The 23,868-nt window shown below is 42.9% G+C and overlaps 1 protein-coding gene across 5 annotated transcripts in view; it reads right to left on the reverse strand.

The window, feature by feature from the left end:
* Positions 1-23,868, reverse strand: part of slit1a (slit homolog 1a (Drosophila)) — an 88,455-nt gene that overhangs the window by 29,474 nt on the left and 35,113 nt on the right. For 4 of the 5 annotated variants that reach the window (XM_068722676.1, XM_068722658.1, XM_068722666.1 and 1 more), the window contains exons 5-9: positions 9,250-9,321; positions 8,530-8,601; positions 7,252-7,323; positions 6,307-6,470; positions 2,067-2,214 (exon numbers count right to left, since the gene is read on the reverse strand). In XM_068722676.1, coding sequence (XP_068578777.1) covers positions 2,067-2,214; positions 6,307-6,470; positions 7,252-7,323; positions 8,530-8,601; positions 9,250-9,321 — 528 coding nt within the window. Of the gene's footprint in view, positions 1-2,066; positions 2,324-6,306; positions 6,471-7,251; positions 7,324-8,529; positions 8,602-9,249; positions 9,322-23,868 lie in introns of those variants that run through there. The other variant, XM_068722684.1, reaches the window with a different exon arrangement.

Here is a 23,868-nt window from a genome sequence, read left to right on the forward strand (position 1 = left end):
CATAGTAATCTGTTGTGGTAGTGTTTAAGCTAACTGGGCCTGGTCTCACAAGAGAGCAGTAGAGAAAGCAGCTCACATCCCCACAGCCATAAACACAACACTGGCATTCATTAGGGGAGAGCAGGGCAGGGAGGTTGCAGTTCTCCGATTTGTACATAATGAGAGCAGCATGTGTGTATGTGTGTGTGTGTGTGTGTGTGTGTGTGTGTGTGTGTGTGTGTGTGTGTGTGTGTGTGTGTATGTAACTTTTAGAGTGCCTCATTAACAAGGCATTAGGCTGGCCTTGATACCCAGCAGCCCGCCTTGCTGTAATTGAAACTGATTTTATAATGAACTTCAAGCACAGATCAAAACTGCTGCACCAAATTACTGAGCGGACCCCCCCCCCCCATCCCTTTTTACTCCTTCACCGCTGCTCTGCCTCCTCAAAGCAGGGAAAGCCGGAAAAAAAATCAAGAGAGGAGGAGAAAGAGCATTGTGGGAATATAACTTGTAAGGTAAGGCTCTGATGGGCAGGGCAGGAGGAATGCGCATGATATAAGCCAGCGTTTCACCCAGGTCTTGTAAACGATGAATTAGATCGTAGTAGAGTTTATTAGCGGGACGCAGTTAAGTACCAATTAGATGTGAAGGGCAGGGAGACTTTTAAAATGTCTTTACTCATCTGCTGTGCAGAGAGAATCTACTGTCTATAAAACCTGTGCATGGTAGAGCTATCTTTCAGCCTCCCTGTTCTCCCATTAGTGCTGCTCGCTGGTTATTGGGCTCATAGATCACATCACTCTACGAGATATTCCACTTGTGGAACATTACAACTGGAGGGCATGCCGAAGAGGTCTACAAACTATAAAACATGGCAAAAACTGAGAGGCAAGAGTGAGGCTGAATAATTAGCATCACAAAAGTCAATACGCAGCAGTGTGTGAAGACTTTTAAATTATTTCTTGGGGGGGGGGTCATTCAATTAGACAAGAACACACAGAAGTGTGGACCGCACGTCGAAAATAGGAAATTGAGCACACCACTGCCCTAGAAATGGGTCAGGGTTGTTGGGGAACATGGGATCTGTGACTTCCATATAACTGGGTATTTATAAACAGACCCCATAGGGAGGAGGAGACCTAGAAACTTGCTGTGTCCTCCCAACTACACGCATGCTCCTTGGAACAACATACAACACAACCGCTGGCTTTCTCCCTTCATACTCCTTTTTTCTCACTGTGCATAAATCACCGCATTGCTGTACCATTTCATGCAGACTTCTGCCGGGGGCATTAAATCTCTGATAAAGAGAGTAAAAGCACTACCTTGAAAAGTCTAGCCGTGCATTCCCAGGAATTACGGTAGGCTGATAGCATGTGGGCTGTAAACAGTTAATGCCCAGACAGATGCTGAAAGACTGATAAACTGAGGAAGGGATGTCAGCGAAGCGCTCGCATGTGGTTCACAGCACATCTGAGCTGATAAGACCAAGCAGCCTCAGTCTATAGTCTGTTCTAAGTCTGCATGTGTCTCTCTTTATGTACAGCGGATGGATGGATGGCTGTCAGGTGATGCATGGTGAGAAAAGCAAGCTAGAACAGCATATGTACATAAAACATGCATGTTTAAATCCTCTCAGCCTTGTTAAACCCCTGCATGAGCATACAGATATGGAAACACATACGCATTTTTAATGCTCACACTCAAACAAATGCCCGGCAGTGCATCGCTTCAAAGAACAATGCGGCTGTGGATGTCCCTGCATCTCTTTCCTATAGGTCTGCTCCAGGCTGCCCTGTGCTGAAGAATCTAAGCCTCCTAAATATGAAAGACCCAAACAGCTATCTAGTTCTGAGGGTCATCTACTGTACCAAATCTGACCAAAATCAGATTTACACTGAGCTGTTCATGGTTGATAGCATCATATAAATGCTGATTGTGGAAAAAAGTACTAATTTTGCATTTAAATGTATTTATGTTACATTTTTTTTAAATTATTTTTCTTAAACTAAATCGGCTTAGAAAACTTCTTTTAAGTTGGATTTCATTTTTGAACTGGGGTTTGAAACGGGTATTGTGCTTACATCTCAGCCATGGTGTCGGGCAGGTTGGCTGGGATGGCAGTGAGACCTTTCCCTCTACAGTCCACGATGTTGTTGCTGCAAGTGCACATGGCAGGGCAAGAGCCCACACCGACGCTGCATGGCTGAAGGCTGGAAGATTCCTGGTGACCTGAAGAGACAAGTAAGAGAGAGAGAAAAAAAAACTACATGAGAGGTGAAAATGGAGGAAAATACGATGGGTAGAGAGGAATATGCAGCTCCTACAGGTGTGTGAGCACAGGTGGATTTGTTTGGTTTTAATGAGAGCAGCATGACTCTCAGCAGGATTACAGGGTGAGATTGTTTGCAGGAGGGTTTGTGCGCTGACATGGAGCAGCTCCTGCACTCATGTGGAGCTCAAGCTCTTCCGCTGCTGCTCATGTCATCAACCCTTTGTGTTTTATAAAAACTGAATTGCAAATGAACACACATTCCCAGGGATGTTTTGATATTGAGGAAAAGATATGAAACATCCTACTCTTGACTTTATAGTAAAGACGTACATCCTTGAGAATCAATGGGCAAGAAACTAGGTTATCTATCAAAGGAGTGCCACAGTATATTGAGAGGAGAAGAAAGACATGAATAATAGAGTTGGAGCTGCGATTGAAGGCCTCCCAATAACATCCATTGATCTCTACGCAAATTTTCCTCCTGAGTCTGCTTTCTCCGGGTGGAATTGATGCCATTCTGCAAATTCAGCCTTACAACCCCCCCACCTCTTCACTTCCATTTGTTCTAAAACAATTCAACTTTTCAATTTGCATACACAGCACACAACCCATCACGCTGTCTCTAGATACCTGTTCAAATAGCTGCGGCACTGTCAACGATATGGTGAAGAGCGGGTGCTTGCACTGCCAGTTCAGCGTGTTTGGTATGTGTGGTGTGGTGTGTGTGTGTGTGTGTGTGTGTGTGTACAAGATTGTGTATGTAAGCCTAACCCAGATAAAATGAATAAAACAGACTTTTAAATGGCCTCATTTACACAGCATTACTAATTCGAGTTTCAATCCATGAATATTTGATTACCTTCCTATCTATCGCTCAGCTTGTGTGGAAAATGTTGGCAAGAGAGAGTGAAGTGGGGATAGATATTCAGGGAGAGGAAGACAGAGTGAGTGATGGTGAAAGTCAGTGACAGAGTAAGTACAGTGCTAAAAACTCCACTCCCTAAAACAGAGAGAAAGATCACAGCCATACATTACCATTTAATTACTGGCTCCAGCTCTTGGACTATTAACTTATAACCAATGTATAAGGTCAGACTTAATTTGTCCGGCAAGTCATAATCAATTACCTTTAGGGACGAGATGCTTTGACAAATCTGGGAATCAGGTAATCACAACAAATAGCATCAAGAGCGTGAATCAACACTGGCACAGTCGCTCAACTCACGTGATCTGAGGCCCTGTGATCTGGGATGGCAGAGCTTTGACAGATCTGGGATCAGGTGTAGGGCAGAGAAGAACTCCCTTCTGATCTAACATGGCATATTTGACAGGCCTGGGATCAGGGAGAGTGCAGTGCACAGCTGGAGTGGCCTTAACAATGACAGCTCTCTGACAGGTATACTTGAGGTGAGTCTGTTTGATGTACGCTCGTCCCCGGATCATTCTTGTGCTGTTTTCCCCATTATCTCTTTCCCATCCGCCGTCTCTTCCACTGTATTCCCATTCACATTTCCCTGGTTGTATTTGCTTCCTCCTTTCTATTACTCCCCCTTCCTCCAGCTTTCTGCTCTCCCTCACTGCGCTTAACATCCTCATTTTCAACCTCTTCACTTCAATATCTCTGCCAATCACCACAACCCATTACCTGCTATCCATTTGGTCCCAAGTCTTTACATTTAACCTCACTCCACCTCATTTCTCTCATCATTTCATAATGTTATCCCTGGATTCTTTCCATTTGTCTTTTTTCCTCAAATTCCCTTTCAGCACAACAGTTGGGTTCACCAGTTCTCTCATCTTTTTCCTTCTTTATACACTATTTTCTTCCCGGTTTCACACTACAGGAGTTGTATTTTCTTCCACAACTCAAGCAATTCATTACTCATTGCTCAGTTCAAACACAATATTTTTATTCCATTTATTATTCCCTGGGAGCAGTAATTCAGTGCAATAGTCATTAACTTCATGTCATAACCTCAAATTGGCACAAGCAGCTTCTACATTTTAGTTACCTCTAATGTAAATGATCAAGAGGGTTTATATGCAACCGTTTTGTGTAATAAAATCACAGCGAAGGCCATTCAGACAAACTGAAGTCGTTCTAAAAACAGAGAATTATGAGTAATTAGGATGAAAATGGATTAGCAGTGATATTTGGCACATCATGTTTTATTGGTTTTCTCAAAGAGATACCTATTTTCACCCAACTTGTAAGTCTTTTTGCAGGAAAAACTTCTGTTTTTGCTATTCATCTTTTAGTGTAAACAGGATAATTTTGTGGTGAAAAAAGCTCAGAAACGGCTTCTGGTTGAAGTAAGTGAAGAGAAAAATGGAGCGAAAACACAAATGAGCTGGTCATGCACCAGAGCCCAACTGCAAAATAAAAGTTAAAGTGTTTACTCTGCAAATGTTATTTTTAAAATCCAACTCTCCCACGGATTTAGAATGGCTATACTTTAATCATTAAGTATAGATACACTGTAAAAATGCATTGCTTAAAAACTAAAATAATGAGCCCTAGATTTAAGTTTTGGATTGTTCAATATTAATGTGATTTTTAGATTGATGAGAAACGATTGCCTGGAACAAAATGATGTTATTTCTCAAAGTGAAGCAGTAAATGTGTTACTCTGCTCATTACCAACAAAAAATGTGAAATATAATGGTGCTTTCCAGCCAAATACTGGGAGTGAAAGTCAGTAACTCGTGATGCCGAAAGCCCTGCAGAATTTCATCATATTTTGCAACAACTACCAACACAATGGACCCCATTTTCCTTCTGCTGCCTTTCACAACAAGAACATGCCTCTCTTTTCCCTCTACCTCTCTTCCAACAGAGTGCCACCCCGCCCCAAATCCCCTGCAGGTGGCCTGGCCTGGTCACAGCACAAACTACATACACAAGTATACAGTATGTGTGCCAGCAAGCCAGTCCCTAATGAGTCCTTCACTGGGAGTTCAACTTCTGGTCAGTCATCCATTGAAGAAGAAACTGGGTGTGTTTGCGTGTGTTTGAATGAATGACTGTATTTATGCACAGAGAAGCAGAAATAGATTTTGCTTTCATCCTGTTTGTCTTGTCCATAATATATGAATGACCATTTGCTAATGAGACTCACAGAGAACCAATCAATCTACCACAGCTTTCCTCAATAAAAAACAACAACACCCCAGTAAAATTCTCACATGATGGAGGCTAATATCAGCACACTACATGACCTGCAACTCCCTATCATGCAAAACCTCAACTTTCTCAATCTTCTTTCTACCAGACTACAAAGTTTTCCCTGACACCCAATGCTCCCCTTTCCTATCTGGAATCGTTACACTCCCACGCTTTGAATTTCTTTCCCTGGGTGATGAATATTTAATGATCTGTGCTGTCACGCCGTATGGCTGCGTAAAAATCACAAACGCACACAAACCGTCCTCGCAGCTGGTGTTGAGAGTGAGATGGCCTTGTGGGGAGTGGAGGTTCTCATGCTGTTTTTCTATTGTCCCGATATGATAACCCCATCGCACTTCGCACATGCTCTCTCAAACACATACACACACAGCAAGAGAGAAAATCAAAAGCCAAATAATCCTGTGCGAGGAGGTGAGAGGCCATGAATAATGACGACTGAGGAGAGGGCTACTACTGTTAGTGGGGGCAGCCTTTGCTCCAGCTGTGTGTTTTATATATATGTCATGGCATTTTCCTGCCAGCTCCTGAAAGCTGGAGACACATGAAAGGGCCAGAGGAGAGCTGTGAGGTTGCTCGAGGGCAGAGGAGCTGTCAGGTGGCTGCCAGGAGAATACACTGACACAAAAACACAGTGGAAGTGGAGGGGGGAGAATATATACTCGGTCGGACAGGGAGTTTTTGGAATGAATGATTTGATCAAAGTACAAAAAAAAGATTTCCCTTTCATCCCTTTGTAAGATGCTCTAAAACTTACCTATCCACTGAACTTGTAAATGACTTCATAAACAATAGACAATATGATTTGCAATATTCTTCTGGTATCAATTCTGACGTTTAGTGTAAGAAACTAGACAAGTCTTACCTGAGCAGCTGAATTCGTGTTTCTGTACCTCTGCCACATTGAGTCCTCTGAGCTCAGTAGGGGCAGTACACTGGGTGAAGAGACCAATTGTAGGCCTCTGTCTGAGCCACTGGGCCAACCAGGCCAAGTGACAGTCACAGTTCAGATTGTTGGAGTGGAGACGGCTGTAAAAAGAGAGAAACAATTGCATTTTCTCTGCCTTTTTTGGTATCTAAAATACCACCAGCTGAGGATACAAATAGCATAAAAAGTGTCTATTCCTTCTGAGAACTCATCACATTCCATCCCTGTGGCGAAACACACTAAATGATACGCTACATGGATGATTGTAAATGGCACATTTGGAGAAAAGAGGAACACTAAAGGGGTGTTTTCTAAACCCAATGCTCCAAACACGGCATTCCTGGAATCCTGTGCCTGTTCAGAATAACTCTTGCTGTGGTGCGGTGGACCTCTGGAGCACGTATGCTTACTTGCAAACTCGTGTGCATAGACACATAGTGCACACACACATAAACAGAAAAGCTATTTAATATAACCCCACTGGGAGTGAGGAAGCCCAAAAAGCCACCACAAGAGCAGCGGAGTCACGGCTCAGAGTTTTCAGCAGGCATAATTGTTTTAATTTGTACATAATTTCAGATTTAGTAATCACATACAATGCACAATACACAATAGGCTTCTGGGGCTATTTTCGGGCCAGTTGTTGTTGTGTGTGTGTTTAGAAGGAGGGGATAATGGCCCCTGGCATTGCTACAGACCCTTCTGTGGTGCTCTGTGGTTATGGCTGACCCCCAACAGTGCCTGGAATGACAGAACTTATCTACTCCCATTGAGATCATATGGGATTTCAGCACGTTCTCTGTGCCTACATGCAAGTGAGATATAGTTTTATTTTACATCCAGGGAGATAGAGAGCATTGTGGTGCGATAGGTGTGACTCACAAGGTTCGTAGCTTGGGCATGTGGTTGAAGCTGGAGACGGGTATGCTGCTGATGTTGTTGTTGTTCAGCGTTCTGTGAAAACAAAAGAGCGAACAAAGTCACATCCTTAGTGGAGGGGAGAAATTTTATATTTATACTTCAAAAAGTGTTATTGCGACGGTCCGCTTCCATTACATCTTTTTAAATCCATCCCAGCCCCCCCCCCCCCCCCCTCTCTTTTCTCTCTCAGTCTCTCTTTGTGGCATCCCACTGGGAATATAGCACCTCATTCCACGCAGATGGGAAGCCCTCGCACCTCCCACGCACACATACAGTCGTGCATGCAAATATACACACATGCATGCGCATACAAGCATGATCACAACAACCCCAACTTGTAGTTTGAGAAACATACAATGCACACGTAGGCACACACACCGCCGAACCCTGGGCATCAGCTGCAGTGGGAGAATCGGGTCAGTTCAATCAGCCTAATAACCCTTCACCATATTTCAAGCTGCTCCCCCTCTGACACAACCTGTCCACCTCCCCCATAAAACCTATACATACAGACCCCACCAAAACAACCCCCCCCATCCCCTCTTACACCCTTTTGACAAACCTATCACTACATCTGCAATCCATCCACTCCATGAGAGCAGCCTTTAATGTTGTTTTCTTTTTGTCTCCCCACCCCCTAAAACCCCCCACAAACACCCACGCACAACACAGTCTTTAACCATAAAAATAACAAGGCTGTCAAAGTGCCTTTGTCCCAAAGACTGCACAGTTAGTCTACATTGTTTCAGGTGGAGAGCTCTAACAGAGGCCTGTGATTATGATTTTTGACAAGGGATGATTAATTGAATGTTTAAAAACTGCATAACATGGTCACCACTGCTCCCGGGGTGCAATGCTCACTTGAATGGGATTTTTGATCAAGACGGTTTGAACTCCCTTGTCAGATGGCCCGCCCAGGGCTGGATAGGGTGTAGATGGAGGAGTGGGTGGGGTTGGGGGGTGGGGAGGGAGTGTTAATGTGATGGAGGGGAACGCTGCTGTCAATTGAGTGGAACAATGAGTTAATGGAGCTTGGTCTCCTTGATGCAGGCCCCCTCACGAGGCCCACTGGGGGTATTTTGGCATAATAACCAAGGCCGTACTAATTAAAGGTCTGTGCTATGTGTATATATTAGCTATGATAATCAGCAGGGGAAAACAATGTCTTCATTTAACTTAGTGCTTTAATGGATTGATTCAAGGTGAGACTGGATGAATGGCATCACTTCAGATACTTACAGCACTTCCAACCCTCTCAGAGCTCTGAAGGCTCCATCCTCGATGCAGCTGATGTGGTTTTTATCCAGCTGACTGCAGAGCACATAGGAGAGAGAGAGAAGCTTTGTTACATTAGACACATACACAATATTTCTGTCTCCCTGTGGGGTAGTTGTAATCATTGATACAGTAAGTAGTACACTGATGGACTATGGTAAATCGATACTGGTTTAGTCATCTCAGCTCATGTAACCCCCAAGAAGAGAAGCAAAAGGGGGACTTCACTGATTGTTTATCTGCATCGATACACCTCATAAATCTGTGCGTCCGTGTTTGAATGTGCATGTAATCTGGTGAAGATGTAAATCACTGTCGCTACAAGTCATCTTTGGGGAGCTGCTTGTGTGTATGTGAGGTGGTTAGTCTATTCAATCAGAGTCAATCCACTGAGCATTCACACACACTCACATCAATTCCCAAATAATGTTTGACTCTCAGCGAGGGCGATTAACTCAGCCAAAAATGTTAAAATGCTGGAATGAAGCACACTCTTCTGCTGCCTTCTTACAGCAGCTTTAAGTGTGATTTGTTGGCACTTTCTTAGATTTCTATAAACTGAATATATTTGACTTCATGGGTTCTGGAAACGTGTGATGGCCTTTTGTTGCTATTTGCTGACATTCTATGAACCAATCATTTATCAATAATGAACATAATCATTAGTTGCAGGGAAATACTCACAGGTTTTTGATGTCCGTAGCTCCTCTGAATGCTTTTCTGGGGATGGACTGGATGAAGTTCTCGCTCAGATCTCTGCAGAGACAGTAAGTAGGCATTAGTTACACATAACTTATACCCTTGAGGATGGCTTGGTTTGGTTTGTTTGGTTGGTCAGGGTGTGTGGTCAAAAGGGGAATACAATCCTTTTTTGGAAGGAATATGGACACAATTTCCTATGTAAATGTGACTCCCAGTGTACTTGCATACCAGCAGAATTCACACTCTATTCAGTGTCACTCCCTCTTTTACAAACTAATCGGTGCAAAACAGAAAGCTATGGTCAATTTTTTATTTTCTCTCCAATGTGTGGGGACCACCTTAGGTGTGGTACTGCATGGAGAGCTATACTCACAATGGAGTAGGTATTTTATAGTGGCTGTATTATTCATGCTATAATGTGTTCTCTGTGCCTTGACCATGCTCTGGTGTGAGATGTCCAACTCGCTGCCTGCACACAGACCGAACAACCAGGCAGCAATGCAGCAACCAGTGAGGGGTCCTCGCTGATCCTGTTGGAAGGATTCATTAGGACGATGCGACACAAAGAACGTTATCTTTTACTATTAGGCTGTGTGTGTGTGTGTGTGTTCAGTGCTTAACGGTGGGTACAAATTAGACATTTGAAAAGGGCATGTGTGTAGAAAGTAGGAGGGTGAAAGAGGGGAGGGTCAGAGAGTAGAGGAGGGAAAGAGAGTGAGTGAAACACAAGTAGCCATAGTTTTAATTAGCAGATTCTTTTGTTTGTCGTTTAAATGGTGAGCTCACCTCATTCAGAAAGGCTCTGCCCCTCTTCTACACACACACACACACACACACACACACACACACACTACACAGGAAAACTGTAGGGGGCTGCCAGAGAGGCTCCTGTCTTGGAACACAGACACACACACACACACACACACACACACACGAAGGGCTCCCACAGCTCAGATAGACGTAAACAGAGTACTTATGGTCGGCCATAGAGAGGCTGAAGCGCAACACCACAATCTATAAAACTACAAAACACAACTGTTCTGCATGAGACTGATGACTTCTACTTATTTAATGATAATGCACACCACATTAGGCATTCCCATGACGCACACAACAAGTATCCACACTTATAAAACCCCATGGGGTAATGTTAAAAATGCGTTCCCAAGACTTCCGCGACACATCGGTCTCACACAATGTCTCCACCGGGTCATCCTTCCCAGAATTTTCCTCAGAATGAATATTGTATATACGTTTTTTTAAATGGGATACAAATGAGGGGAGCAAAACACATCACAGTCATTGTGTTGTGCAATCTATCTAATGAATGGGTGGTTGTGCCTTTTATGGCGTAGCAGAAATTAAAACAGCGCTCTGCAGGCCAAATACACCACAATCAGAAATGGAATTTGTGTTTTTGCCTTTTTGTTGTTTGAATATATTAAATTCAAGGCAACTGTTGAACTTTGACCGAAACAAAATGAGGCATTTTGCTTGAACATGCATAGTTCGGTATTTCATGGAACATGAATGTATGTCCACAGTGAAAGTCCTACAGAGATCAAGCTGTAAGTTGTTAGTCGATTGAAACTTGTTGGGTCTTGCGCCATCTTCACAGTCTTACCCCATCAGAAGATGACTGTGTATTTAACATGCCATAAAATGAGTACCTTTATACTTTGGATAAACTAATAAACAACATGTCCAATTATCTTAACTGCATCACATTTCATTAGAAAAGACAACAGCTTTATCTGGCTGTTATTCTCAACTCACAAAAATGCGACGTGCATGTACAGATGTGCAAATGAAACACACACACACAACACTGGCCTGTTTTCAAAGAGAACATAAATATTATATATAATGGCACATTCTAATTGTATCATCTGAGGTTCAATGTTATTTCCTTTGCAGATCTGCAAAACATCTGCTGTCACAGATATATTTCGGCAACAGTTAGCAGGCAAATTAGGCAATTACACAACAATAATCTATCTATTCTGTCAGTCTGCCATATTTTGCAGGATCATATCCTGAACATCAAACCACCTTCATGTCTCCTAACTTGCAAGCATGGGAGCCAGAACAGTTGTGCTCCCTCCAGCTCCTTTGTTGTTCTCTTGGCAAAACAGCCTAAGTGCAGAGTTGAAAGCTGAGTCAGTCTGGCACCCGGGCTATATTGGTGCCTCTTATCAAGGCGGCTCCATGCATGAGGAATGCTTTTGGTCTACCTGGCCCTGCACTCTATCTGATGACTAATTAGTCCTCTCACCTTCTCCTCACCTTCCTGCAACAAACACACTAACGCACACGGAGATGCCTTAGTGCCGTACTGCAGACACACTGTTAGAGACTTCTCCGCGCGTATGTCTTGACTGCGTGTGTTCGCTCCCAGGTTAAAAAAAGGAACGATAACCGATTGCTGTGTTAGGACGGCATTGTTGGAGCACCAGAGGCTACAGTGGCTGTAAGAAGAGGGAGAAACAGAAAGATGGCAACAGGCATGAGAAGCTGGAAAACAAGACAAGGCAGGAAGGCTTTGACAATATGAATACAATGCTATGTGTGTAAGTAGTAAAATGAAAGCTCTAGGGTGGAATCCGCACACTAAAACCCTCATAATCCTATTAGCACGCTATAACACGATTGGCTGGAGTGATCTATATTGCTCCCACTTCTGGTGCTGTTTGATTGGATTAGATGCTGAGGTCGTGGGAGGTCGCTTTATAACTGTATGTTTGATCTGGTACAATGTGTGCTCAAAAAAAAAAGCGCCATGACAACCCTAAATGATGTTATCCATCGTGCCAGAAAGTCTGCCTTTCTCTCATTTACTTATATTGCCTTTGTCCCTCTGCCTGGTTCTTTCTCTCCTCTGTCACATATAACAAAATAATCACAGTGGTCATGGTTTGGAGTCTGCAGTCTTCTGTGTCCTTTAAGGATTTATTGACGCGTTCAACTTCTATGGGAGCCAGAGCAATATTAAATTTAGCAACGCTACATTTCTACATTTACACATTCTTAAAGCGGCAAACAGGACATTTCTGTGGGAGACCATGCTGTATTTTACATAGTATGTGGTTGCCCCTCAATGGTGTTTTCTAAGCTCAGTCCTGACTGTGTTGGCTCCGAGATATTTGACATTTCTGATTAGTTTGGAAGCAGATTTCCAGGGAAGCACTGAACCCTTCAAAAACAGACATGATTATGTGAGAACAGTCACCGCAAAGGGGGATATTGGCCACCATGGTCTCTATCACTAAGTCATGACAGTAAATTGAATGTTACAGCCCTTCAGCAAATACCACCACAGTGCATCACTTGAGAAGCAGCCCAAACGTAGTTAACAATCAAACTGGCATGGCAGGAAATTACAGTTTGTCCTTGGTTTCTCCATCAAATTATTAAGCATTTCAGTGTCTGGCCAATACACACTTTCTAAAATGTGAGCCTGTGTGTTGCTTCAGGCTTAACTAACCTCAGGTTTATCAGATTGTGCAGGATCAGAGGCCAGGCAAAGTTAAGTAGCAGAAGTAGGGCCACAGGACCTAACCTCCAGGCTTAACTCCACTTGCACAGCTCTGTTCAAAACCTCAGAGCCATGCCACACTCTCGACTCCATGCACTACAATGCTATGAAGACTATCCCGAAGCATGGCTGCGGCCTCCTGGCCCAGTCCAGGACCCCAGGCCTCTCACAGAGTGCTGTAATGATGTCAGAACTGCAACTTTTTAGTTTCCTTATTTCCTGCACACAGCATGCCCACCAGTCCTTTTTCATCACAGGTGTGTGAACCGATGCCTGAGCGAGCGAGAGTGTGGCTAAGTTGGTGTTCAAACGGCCTAGACCTGGTATAGATTTAGCTTTATGCACTACATACCTCGAAGCGGGCAGTTAGTTCATTAATGTAGCCTGGCTCTCTTTAGGTGACGTTGCTCACAGTTCATTCTCATTGTAGCCCTAATGATGAGGTAACACACATGTTTTCAGGTGTGTCCTCGCTGTATGAACTACGGCCCGAGACGTGCTGCGGTCAGGATTTTTAAGGTTTAACTTTTGCAAACAATGGTATCTTTTAGTCAGTGTAAAGTACTCTGACAATAAACTCAGCTACTGATATGCATATTTACAAGAATCCCTGCAGAGTCTATATCTGGAATAATTAGCAATGTTATCAGACATAGCTCAAGGCGCCTGGTCTGGAGATTAGCCGCACATTGAAGGTAATGTCTGGTTCCTGTCTGATTCACATCATTAACCTCTGATCTCTATCTCAGTACACTGCATTAATACTGTACACAACTTCAACTCTCTTCTGCATGACACAAATACCTACTGCAACTTTTGACTTCTGAAAGCAAAAGGAGTTTCTGGGGATGCTGCAATGGCTCAGCTACCTCAAGAACAGACAGCATTTTGTGGTTCAAGCCCTCAGGGCTTCAGGCTCCACAGTGTGGTAATCTGTGGGTAAGTAATATACAACTTCTAATGAATAAATTAAAACATGCACATGCGCAAACATGTCTACATGCGAACACAAACAATTGCCTCTTTCATGCCTTAAAGATTTCATAACCTCTGCATCCACAGTTGGTTGACACAGTGTATCATGAATCAGACAGGATGTTCTGATGCTCTGACGTCTTGGTTTTAGAGGTTTCACTGTGGGGAAATACACACTGCTATTTAAGGATTTATTTTCTATTTAAGTCCCTCCTTCACTGACCCCATACTGTTCTCTGTTAACACTGTCTTTCTTTTTCTCTCTGTCTTTGTTTGTACTTTTCTGGTAAACTAACTCTGGTATTGGTCCTGTAGGTTTAGAGACTTGTTTTCTTGTTGTTTCTAAGGTAAACTTACTAAAGTGAATAAATGTTAAAAGTTTTACACTGCTGCATGGATTCCAAAATACAGGTATAAAATGATTATGAGATCTATAAACTGCTGGTAAATGTAGCATACTAATGCTCAAGAGAAGAGACATTTTGGTTTTGCGCTTTTGCATTTCAAGAGCAAAATAAACAATCTGAAAGTGCTGAATAGTGCTTTCAACATGCAAATGACACTATTGTGGAGCGGACACAGGCTCTCACCCTTATTTCAGCCATCTGTCTCTACAGTACACCTCTGATTACATAGCACTTTTACACATTTAGAGATCATTATACAGTCTAGCTATGAAAACATTGAATCTCTGTTTAAAACGTTGTTTTAAATGCTTTTCATTTGTGCCCGATAAATAATTGCTGATCTTGAAAAGAGGTGCCTGTATGGTGCTTGTATCTGTGCCAGCATAAGTGCATTTATTTTAGTATGTGTGTATCTAAAAAAGAGTGTTTGTTTTCTTGATTTCTTGACTCGATTGCATGATAAGAAAATGTTTATCCTTGCCAAATGCTCTTTCATTCTTCCATTAAGAGAGGGAGAAAAAGACAGAAAGACAGAGGGGGAATGTGTCTGATTACTTACTCATTAAGAGAGTTAATGGGGTGTGTGAGGGCTGTTAAAAGAATTACAGTGTGCTGCCACTAACTGCTAACTACTTTCTTCCTCCCTGCACAGTAAAAGCCCACAAGTAGACACACACATAAACAACCACACAAATAAACTGTGTGGTAAGAGAGCAGTTGCTGAACCTGGAAATGTATCAACAAATGACTCAATATAGTGCAAATAAAGGAGTAATACATTCAAATAAACAAACCAAACATGAACAAATTGTTTGTGTATGTCCTCATCCACATTTTGTCTTGATCTATGTCGGAGCAATGATTCATAAACTGTTCATATAAGTACTGATTTATGGTACAGTAGCACCAGCTCGCTTGAAATCAAAATGTGCTGAGAAAATACATATCTATACATATCTATAAGCAGAGCTGTATAGTTAAGACTTGAGACTTCGAGGAGTCAAGTCAGACTTGCCTACATTTATGTTAAAAAAAAAAAGTAACAAACAAAATGTTCAAATGTCATGTAATTTTAATTTTCACTCAGAAACCTGAAAAACTATTGCACTTAGAATGTTTCTATTAACACATGTGACATGAATAAAAGACTCTTGACTTGACTTGGACTAATCTCCTTTGACTAAAGACGTAAATGGGGCTTGTCCCCAAACAGCTCAGTGATGTGATACCAATCGATAGGTAGGGTAGGAAGTATGGAGTTAATGATACAGTGTAGTGTAGAAATGGAGCCATTAGCCCTTTCCCCTGGAGAAGCTACAATGGATGCAGCCAACCAAAGGGAGGCTGCAACAAACCATGAAAAAGCATAGGTAGAGGTAGAAGTAATCAATTCCCTTGATTAAGGCCATTTTAAAAAGGTTTTAAGTGCATAAAGGCCCACTCAAAAAGTGGAAAAAAACTGTCTATGTTAACACGCTGCATTTATGTGTACACATATTTTTGGAGAACTGTAGAAGACAACAAACCCGCAGTGTCAGGCAGATGAAAAAGGAGGGAAGGTGTTAAGAGTGGGGGATAACATAAAGAGAATGAGGTGAGAAGGAGTATGGATCGAGGCTGCGGGGCCTTTGGGTGCTTGCCAAAACCCAGGCATGTATGTGTGTGTATTTGTGTGGCCCGGAGAGAGTGACTGAGTGTTTCTGTGTGCGGTCAAGAGTATCTGCGCCTTTCCTCTCACCCTCATTCCCCCCGCCCCCCACTATCCATCTCTCTCCACACCTTCACATGATGCTTTCTTTCTCCCTAAAATAAATGATAAACATGCCTCCTAGCTGTGTCTCCCTTCACGTTCTCTCTATCCTGTCAACCCTCAATGATTTGTTCTCCATACAACAATATGGACAAGGGAGCCAGACACAACCACCACCACTGTCATCATCATGATTACCGTTATCATCTGGAGGTCAGAACACAGTCTTCAAAATAAAATCCTTCATTCACGTTCCACACATTATCATGCACAGACGCAGAGTGTGTAAGGTGTTTCTCTAGTCCCTTTGTGGCAGAGATGAGAGCTGGATGGAGCTCAGTAGGAGGAGGACTTGATAAGCGGGGAGGAAGAAACTGCTGCTTTTATAAAGAGAGGAATAAACAGGCTGCTTTAAGAATACTCTCACACAAAAACCCATGGGAGAAAGAAGTCTCTCTGTCTCCCTTCTAGGCCTAAATATAGGCTCTACAAAACATCCAAAAAACAAACACAGCACTTATCCCAAATGCAGCATCATTTAATAGCATCTTTCTCTTTGTATATTTTCTTTTCTTTTGAAAGCTAATGTCAACACAAGTCCACAAGAGCTAATAGGCAACAAAGAGCCAGAGAAAATGACTAAGTAGAGCTGTATGTCACTCCTTTATAGTCTCTCTTTTCTCTGTAGGGTCCCTTTTTCTATTGATTGTTATGGATTTGAGGAAATAAGTAATCAAGCAGCATTATCTCATTTCCAACAGACCCCACAGACTGTCAGAGCAGAGCCCTGATATATATATTTAATCCTCTACGCTTATATACGTGCTGAAAGAGGAAAAAGGAGGCCATGTGTACGCATCTGGAGAGAGTTTGTTTTATTCTGATGTTAAAAAATACAGCTAGCATAACACCGTCTGTCTCTCTCGCTCCCATAATACACACACATACACACAATACACACACATCCACAAACTGTGTCTTTTTCGATGGGACCTAAATGGGATTTCATGGATGGACTCCACTCTAATCATCTACAGCTCAGCAACCAATGAGAAACATACAGCACTCCCAGACTGGAACACTCAACAACCACCAAGAGAAAACACAATGTCAGTGGAACTTATCAAGCCCACATGAGGGATGAGGGATGACAGACACACATACACACACACACACACACACACACACACACACACACACACACACACACACACAGAGAATTAAGACAGAGCTAGTTTAACTGTTGCCCACATCTCTTCTTTCACTGTAAGTGATTCATGATGTCTATATGTGTTTGTAGACTTAAAAATCCCATATGAGCACATACATGCATTTGGCTGGGTGCTTTGCTGCCACCCGTGAAGCAAATGAAAGAGTTAACATGGCGAAGAAAAAAGGGAGAAAATCTATCCTTTCTCCCAGCTCTCGATTTACCCTAATTTCCCCCGACCATTATGTCTACTTGTGTTTCTGAGTGTGTCCAAGCCTTTCATTGGCAGTCAAGCTGAGTGATGGAGCAGGGCTGAGCGGCATCGATCATGACAAACGCTTACAGGCGCTATCAACTGATGGCGGGGTGTACGATAGCACCGCTTTGCACAGGGACACAGCCAAGCCCCGTCCATCCATCATGTTGTCTACCTGCTGGACAATAGAAGAAAAGTGTGAGAAGAACAGATAGGAAAGGAGGGAGGGTGAGGTAAAACATACCTCTCAACAGCTCCATTATCACTGCCATTACCTATCCCTACATTAGCCAGCGGGCTCACACCAAGCCAGAAATAATGATCTCCATCTCTGAGAATAGCCTGGAAATCATTTTGCTGGATTAGACAAATGTTTTACACTGAGTCGGTAAGGGAGTAAAAGGGAAGGAGACAGCCATTTAGACAGACAACAAAGCCAATCTGGGTGGCTGCTCACGTTCACACACATACACACTGTGTGGTCTTGCTAAAGTAGTTAAAGATGCCTCTTTGTGAACGGCTGGCTACCTAGAAAGTGGAAAACTGATCCCGAAGATCGAATGACAGCTTTTCCAGGAAGAGCTGGTCTGAGGTCAGAGTTATTGAGCCGCTGGGATGACAGATCCACCACACCTAACCACAGGCAGCTGATACCAGATCACAGGACTGTCACTAAGACACACACAGTCAGGAGCTATTTCAATCAACACGTAAACTGAACACACTTCCAGACACTTAATCGAATCCATGCACTTCGTAGAGGTGCAGAGTTGCATCAAGACGAAGAGGGAGAAAAGGCTCCGGGGAGAAAGAAAGTAAAAGAAAACAAAACATAAAACAATATAGGGAGTAAGAGATTTGATGACTGCTGACAAAAATTAACCCCTGCATAGATCATATTCTTGTGTCCTCTGCCTTCCTCTCTCTGAGGAACTTGCACACAGCCTGTTCTATTCCCTTGACCCACTGTAATCGAGAGTGAAACCTCCCAGTCATTACTTTAAGCTCTCACAGTCGGCGTCACACATGGAAAGTATCAGACGAGAGGAGAGGACGAGGCCAGAGGGAAGGTGAGCACAACAGCTACCTATAGAAGGTGCCTGCTCTGTCCAAATCCCTCTGAAAGCTAAGATCAAAAACAGCCCAAAGGTACCTGCCTAGTCAAGGACACCTAGTCTAAATAGAGGATCTCATTAAAGGGAGAAAAAAAACCCTGATTTCCTTCCAACTCATCTCGTTATTATTGCATATACAATTATTTCTGTAAACCTTTCCCCATTACATGTTTTGGGTATGCACTGACATAAATATGTAGTACATATGCATCATTTTGCTGTGAGGGTAATAAGGCCACACTGGAGATTTAGCCGTCCTATAGAGCAGAAGAGAGAGGTGAAGTGATGGAGTAATAAAGGCTGCAGGCTCTTCCCTCGGTTACCCATACTGCCTCTTGCTCACCATGATGTATGAGACAGGTGCATTGTGGCTGACGTCAAGTCAACAATGCACCCAGGGCATGTATCACCTTATCTTTAACAGGACACACTCACATGCACACAAACGCACCCTCCGAAGCATGCTCTCACATATGTATAGTGCTTTCACTCCCACACACACACACACGTTATCTTAATGCAGAAAGACAGCAATGTAATCAGCAATGAGTCAGGCCTCTCATCCCCATATCTCTGCACTCAGTGCGACACAAAGTACACAATATAGGTGAGTAGTGGTTAGCTGGAGACAAGAGCAGCTGCTGTGCACACCACTATGTGACTAACAGAGGGTGGAATGAGACCTGTGTGTCACAGAATATGGCAGTCTTGCCATAGATTCCTTAACTGATTTATAGCCAAGCGTCAGATTTCACCTGTTGATAGCACCACCGCAACACTGTATGGACCATGTATGGTCATACATCATCAGGCTGTATGGTGCTTTAATAAGACTACCCAAAGTAACCTCTTTCATTTATTGATAAAATCAAAGAACGATAGGAAAGTTTGCAATGAGATTGTTGCCTAGCAACCATCAATAGCGACACAATCATGTTTCCACTTCAGAGTCCAGACTAATAACTATTTTCATTACAGATCAATGTGCTGAAGAAATTAACTGATTACAAAAATGCCATTCAACAAGTTTTCAGAGCTCAAATTGAAATTTTCCAACTGCTTGTTTTGTTTGAGCGATAGTCCAAAACTCAAATATATTCAGTTCACTATCATGGAAGACAAAGAAATCAGTAAATATTCACACAAAAAGCTAAATCCAGTAAATTTGGGGCATTTTTAAAAAGATCAATTGATTATCAAAAGTGTTGCTGATATTTGTTGATTGGCCAATTGTTTCTGTTTTAACCCATTTTGTGATAACAAATAAGGCCAAAGAAGTGAGAAGTTCTGCAGTGGGAATTACTTAACTAGATGTGTTTTACTGGAAATAAATAAATACAAATGCACTATCAATCTCCAGCAGCATCAGAAACTTGTATGAGACAAAACAAGAAGCCCAAGCCGACTGATCACAGTTCTCATAGTCACAATGCAGCATCTCTTTAACTGACATAAACCTGTGCAGCTACATTTTCAAGCAGTTGAACAACAGTCATGGCAAAGCCTCCGATGTAGCTACTGTTCTTCAGATGGGTAAGATCTTTGAAGCAGCTGGGAGTGTGAGCAGAGAACAAGACTGTCTTAGAATGAGGGACACCACCACCGATGCCCAGAACATTGAACATACAGTAGATACACTGACTAGAGACACAGACTATTACATAAGTAAAGAGGTAAAGGTGGACCACTGGTCAGCTAGCACAGTGTGATTGTGTGTGTGAACAGGTTTGAGGAGGCAGCGTTTCCTTCCTGTGACAGGTGTGTGTACATGTCAGGGGTCAGTAAAGGCATTCATGAAGCGATAAATAAACAACTGCAGGGTCTCACAGACTATGGAAATTGTGTCATGAATATTACATGAGGCTGTCAGGAAGACTACACTCGCTCTGGTGTCAGTACTAACAAACCTTACACACACACACACACACACACACACACACACACACACACACACACACACACACACACACACACACACACACACACACACACAAACTTCAAAATTATGTTTTTAATTCCTTTATTTGACTTGTCCTCTAAATCAGTGGTCCCCAACCACTGGGCCGGTCCGCGGGTCATTTGGTAACGGGCCGCACAGAATGAATAAATAACTTATTTTTTTTATTTGATTGATTATCAGAGTCTGAAAGATGTTTTATTTTGAAAAATGACCAGATTCTCTCCCAATGGCATGCGCCTGTGCCTCATGACACATGTCAAGATGCTTGTCTCGGTCACGTGATACGTTACCGCAAAAATTAAGCAGCAAGGCCGAGATCCTTCTTGTGGCACTATGAGTAAAAAACAAATGTCTTTGGAGAGCTTCTTTGCAAAGGGGAAAAGGCCCATTGAGGAAACAGAAGAAGAGCCTACAACTTCAAAGAAAAAAAAAAAAAGGTTCATTTAACAGACAATATCAGGAATCCTACTTAAAATACGGGTTTATCCCGACAAGTAATTCTCACGCCCCAAGCCCGCTCTGCATAGTATGTGACGACAGGCTAGCAAATGAGGCAATGAAGCCTTCAAAACTGCTTCGGCACATGGAGACCAAGCACCCTGCATTAAAAGACAAGCCGTTGGAGTTTTTGAAAGAAAAAAATGTGAACAAGAAGGACAGAAGCAATTACTGAGGGCCACCACATCAACAAATGCGAGTGCGCTGAGAGCATCATACTTAGTGGCTAACCATATAACTAAGGCTAAGAAACCATTTCATATTGGTGAAGAACTGATCCTGCCCGCCGCTATCGACATTTGCCGTGAACTCCTAGGAGAGGCTGCAGTTAAAAAGATAGCGCAGGTGCCTCTTTCAGGTAGCACCGTCACTAGGCGTATTGAGGAAATAGCAGAGGACATTGAGACACAATTGCTGGAGAGGATTAAGAAGTCAGTGTGGTACGCAATCCAGGTTGACGAGTCTACTGATATTGAAAACGAGGCAATACTACTTGTTTATGTGCGATATCTCTATCAGGAGGATGCATGAGGATATGTTATGTGCACTATTGTTGCCAACCAACGCCACAGCCGCAGAACTATTCAAGTCTCTGAATGATTACATATCAGGAAAACTGAATTGGTCCTTTTGTGTCGGCGTATGCACGGACGGAGCTGCTGCCATGACTGGACGGCTTTCTGGTTGCTGATTAAGGAGGTTGCACCTGAATGTGAGTCTACGCAGTGTGTCATCCACAGGGAAATGCTGGCTAGCCGAAAAATGTCACCTCAACTTAACAGCGTATTGAATGATGTCGTTAAAGTTATTAACCACGTCAAAGCACATGCCCTCAACTCCCGTCTGTTTGAGCAGCTTTGTGAGGAGATGGACGCAAAGAACAAACGCCTTCTCTTATACACAGAAATAGAATGGCTATCCAGATGGAGATCGCTGGCCAGAGTGTTTGAGTTACGAGAGCCTCTGCAGAGATTTCTTTCAGAAAAAAAGTCACCACTGGCAGCACATTTCAGTGACGAGGAATGGGTCGCAAAACTCGCCTACTTGTGCGACATATTCAACCTGCTCAATGAACTCAATCTGTCTCTTCAGGGGAAAACGACAACTGTCTTCACACTGGCAGATAAAGTAACTGCATTCAAAGCCAAACTGGAATTGTGGGGTTGGCGAGTGGACAGAGGGATATTTGACATGTTTCAAACATTAGCAGGGATTTTGGAAGAGACTGAGCCTGGACCTTCATTCTCCCAGCTGGTGCACAATCACCTGTCTTTTCTTTTAAAAGAGTTTGAGCGTTACTTCCCAACCACAAAAGACCCACAAACTGCGAAGGAATGGATCCGCGACCCATTTGTGAACAAACCAGGTGAATCGATCTTATCCGCGTGAGAGGAAGATCAGCTGCTGGAGATTGTAAATTACGGTGGCCTTAAAAGTATCTTTGAGACAACAACTCTGCTGGTGTTTTGGATTAAAACCCAGGCCGAATATCCTGAGATCGCCACAAAAGCACTGAAAACCCTGCTTCCGTGGGTCCGTGAAAATAATGTCTTATATGAAACCGGTCCGTTGCGCAAAAAAGGTTGGGGGCCGCTGCTCTAAATGATGAGCGCATGGTCATGCTGGTCTTTCTTTTAAATGTTTATTTAAAATCGTATCTGTGTGATTATCTTTTTCATAATTAATCTTTGGTTGCAACAACTTATCAGACCTCTTGTGTGAAGACAGTTGCATGTATGGTGCTGTTTTCTTGGAATTAAAGCAGGTATTTGTTTTGATGTCCATTTGAACTGATGCAGACTTTGTGTTTTGTTGGCTATGGCAACTACAATTTCCATAGAGAAAACTTGGACTTAAAATTAAAAAAATGCAATGAAAGTGATTCAAAGCCTCTGGGCTTTAATTTTCTGGCACTCTCTCTCTCCTTCTATCAGTGCTCTTAATTAACTTCACAGCATAAAGAACGTAATTCCACCAGAGCTAACGGCCCAATACCTTTCAGATTTCAGCAAGTCAAAACCCAACTCTAGTCGGCGTGCGTGTGTGTGTGTGTGTGTGTGTGTGTGTGTGTGTGTGTGTGTGTGTGTAGTGTGTAGTGTGTGTGTGTGTATGTGTGTATGTGTATGTGTGCAAATCCTAATGTCGGGATGGGTCCAAAGGTGCAAGGCCAGAAATTACAGATGTGCTGGTTGCTAGGAGACAAAAGGTACTCAGCTGGAATTGTGACTAAGCCTTGAGGGTAGTGTGTGTGTGTGTGTGTGTGTGTGTGTGTGTGTGTGTGTGTGTGTGTGTGTGTGTGTGTGTGTGTGTGTGTGTGTACATGCATGCACATTTGTATGTGTGTGTCCTGTTTGTGAGACCAATACTGAGGCTGGCAGAGGAAGAAGAGGACAATGGAGTTGGTCCCAGCTGTGCTGCAGTGGGTGGGAGTCGTCCTGAGAAAAAGCGCTTAACAATGGACATCAGTGACTGCTCTGGATGTTTAATCTGTCCTCCACACTGCTCTGGAATACCCTCATCCTCCCACACTGACAGCCGACACACAATGTAGGCAGGGGAGTGGGTGAAGCAAACCTTACAACCACTACATAATGACAGACAAAGACAACTTCAGCTCGTAGATATAAATTATCTGCTTCTATGACCGACAAGACGTTTACAATTATTCCTCACAGTATTATAGCAAACCTCAACAGTTTTTGTTGGAACTATTTCTTTGGTGTATTTCCAATGAAAATTGTTCAAAGAGAGGTCTTTGGATTATCCAACAGAACCTCGACAATGTTTCTGGAAAGACACGTTGCTCTTAAGTAATCTTTCTTGCAATTCAATTCACCTCCTTTGAATTTGCTTTACAACACAATATAAGAGCAGATATTTCAAAACCTCAGCAAA

The sequence above is a fragment of the Cebidichthys violaceus genome, unplaced genomic scaffold (assembly GCF_023349555.1).
Source record: "Cebidichthys violaceus isolate CVI_PGR_0920_01 unplaced genomic scaffold, fCebVio1.0.p SCAF_10, whole genome shotgun sequence".
NCBI lineage: Eukaryota > Metazoa > Chordata > Actinopteri > Perciformes > Stichaeidae > Cebidichthys > Cebidichthys violaceus.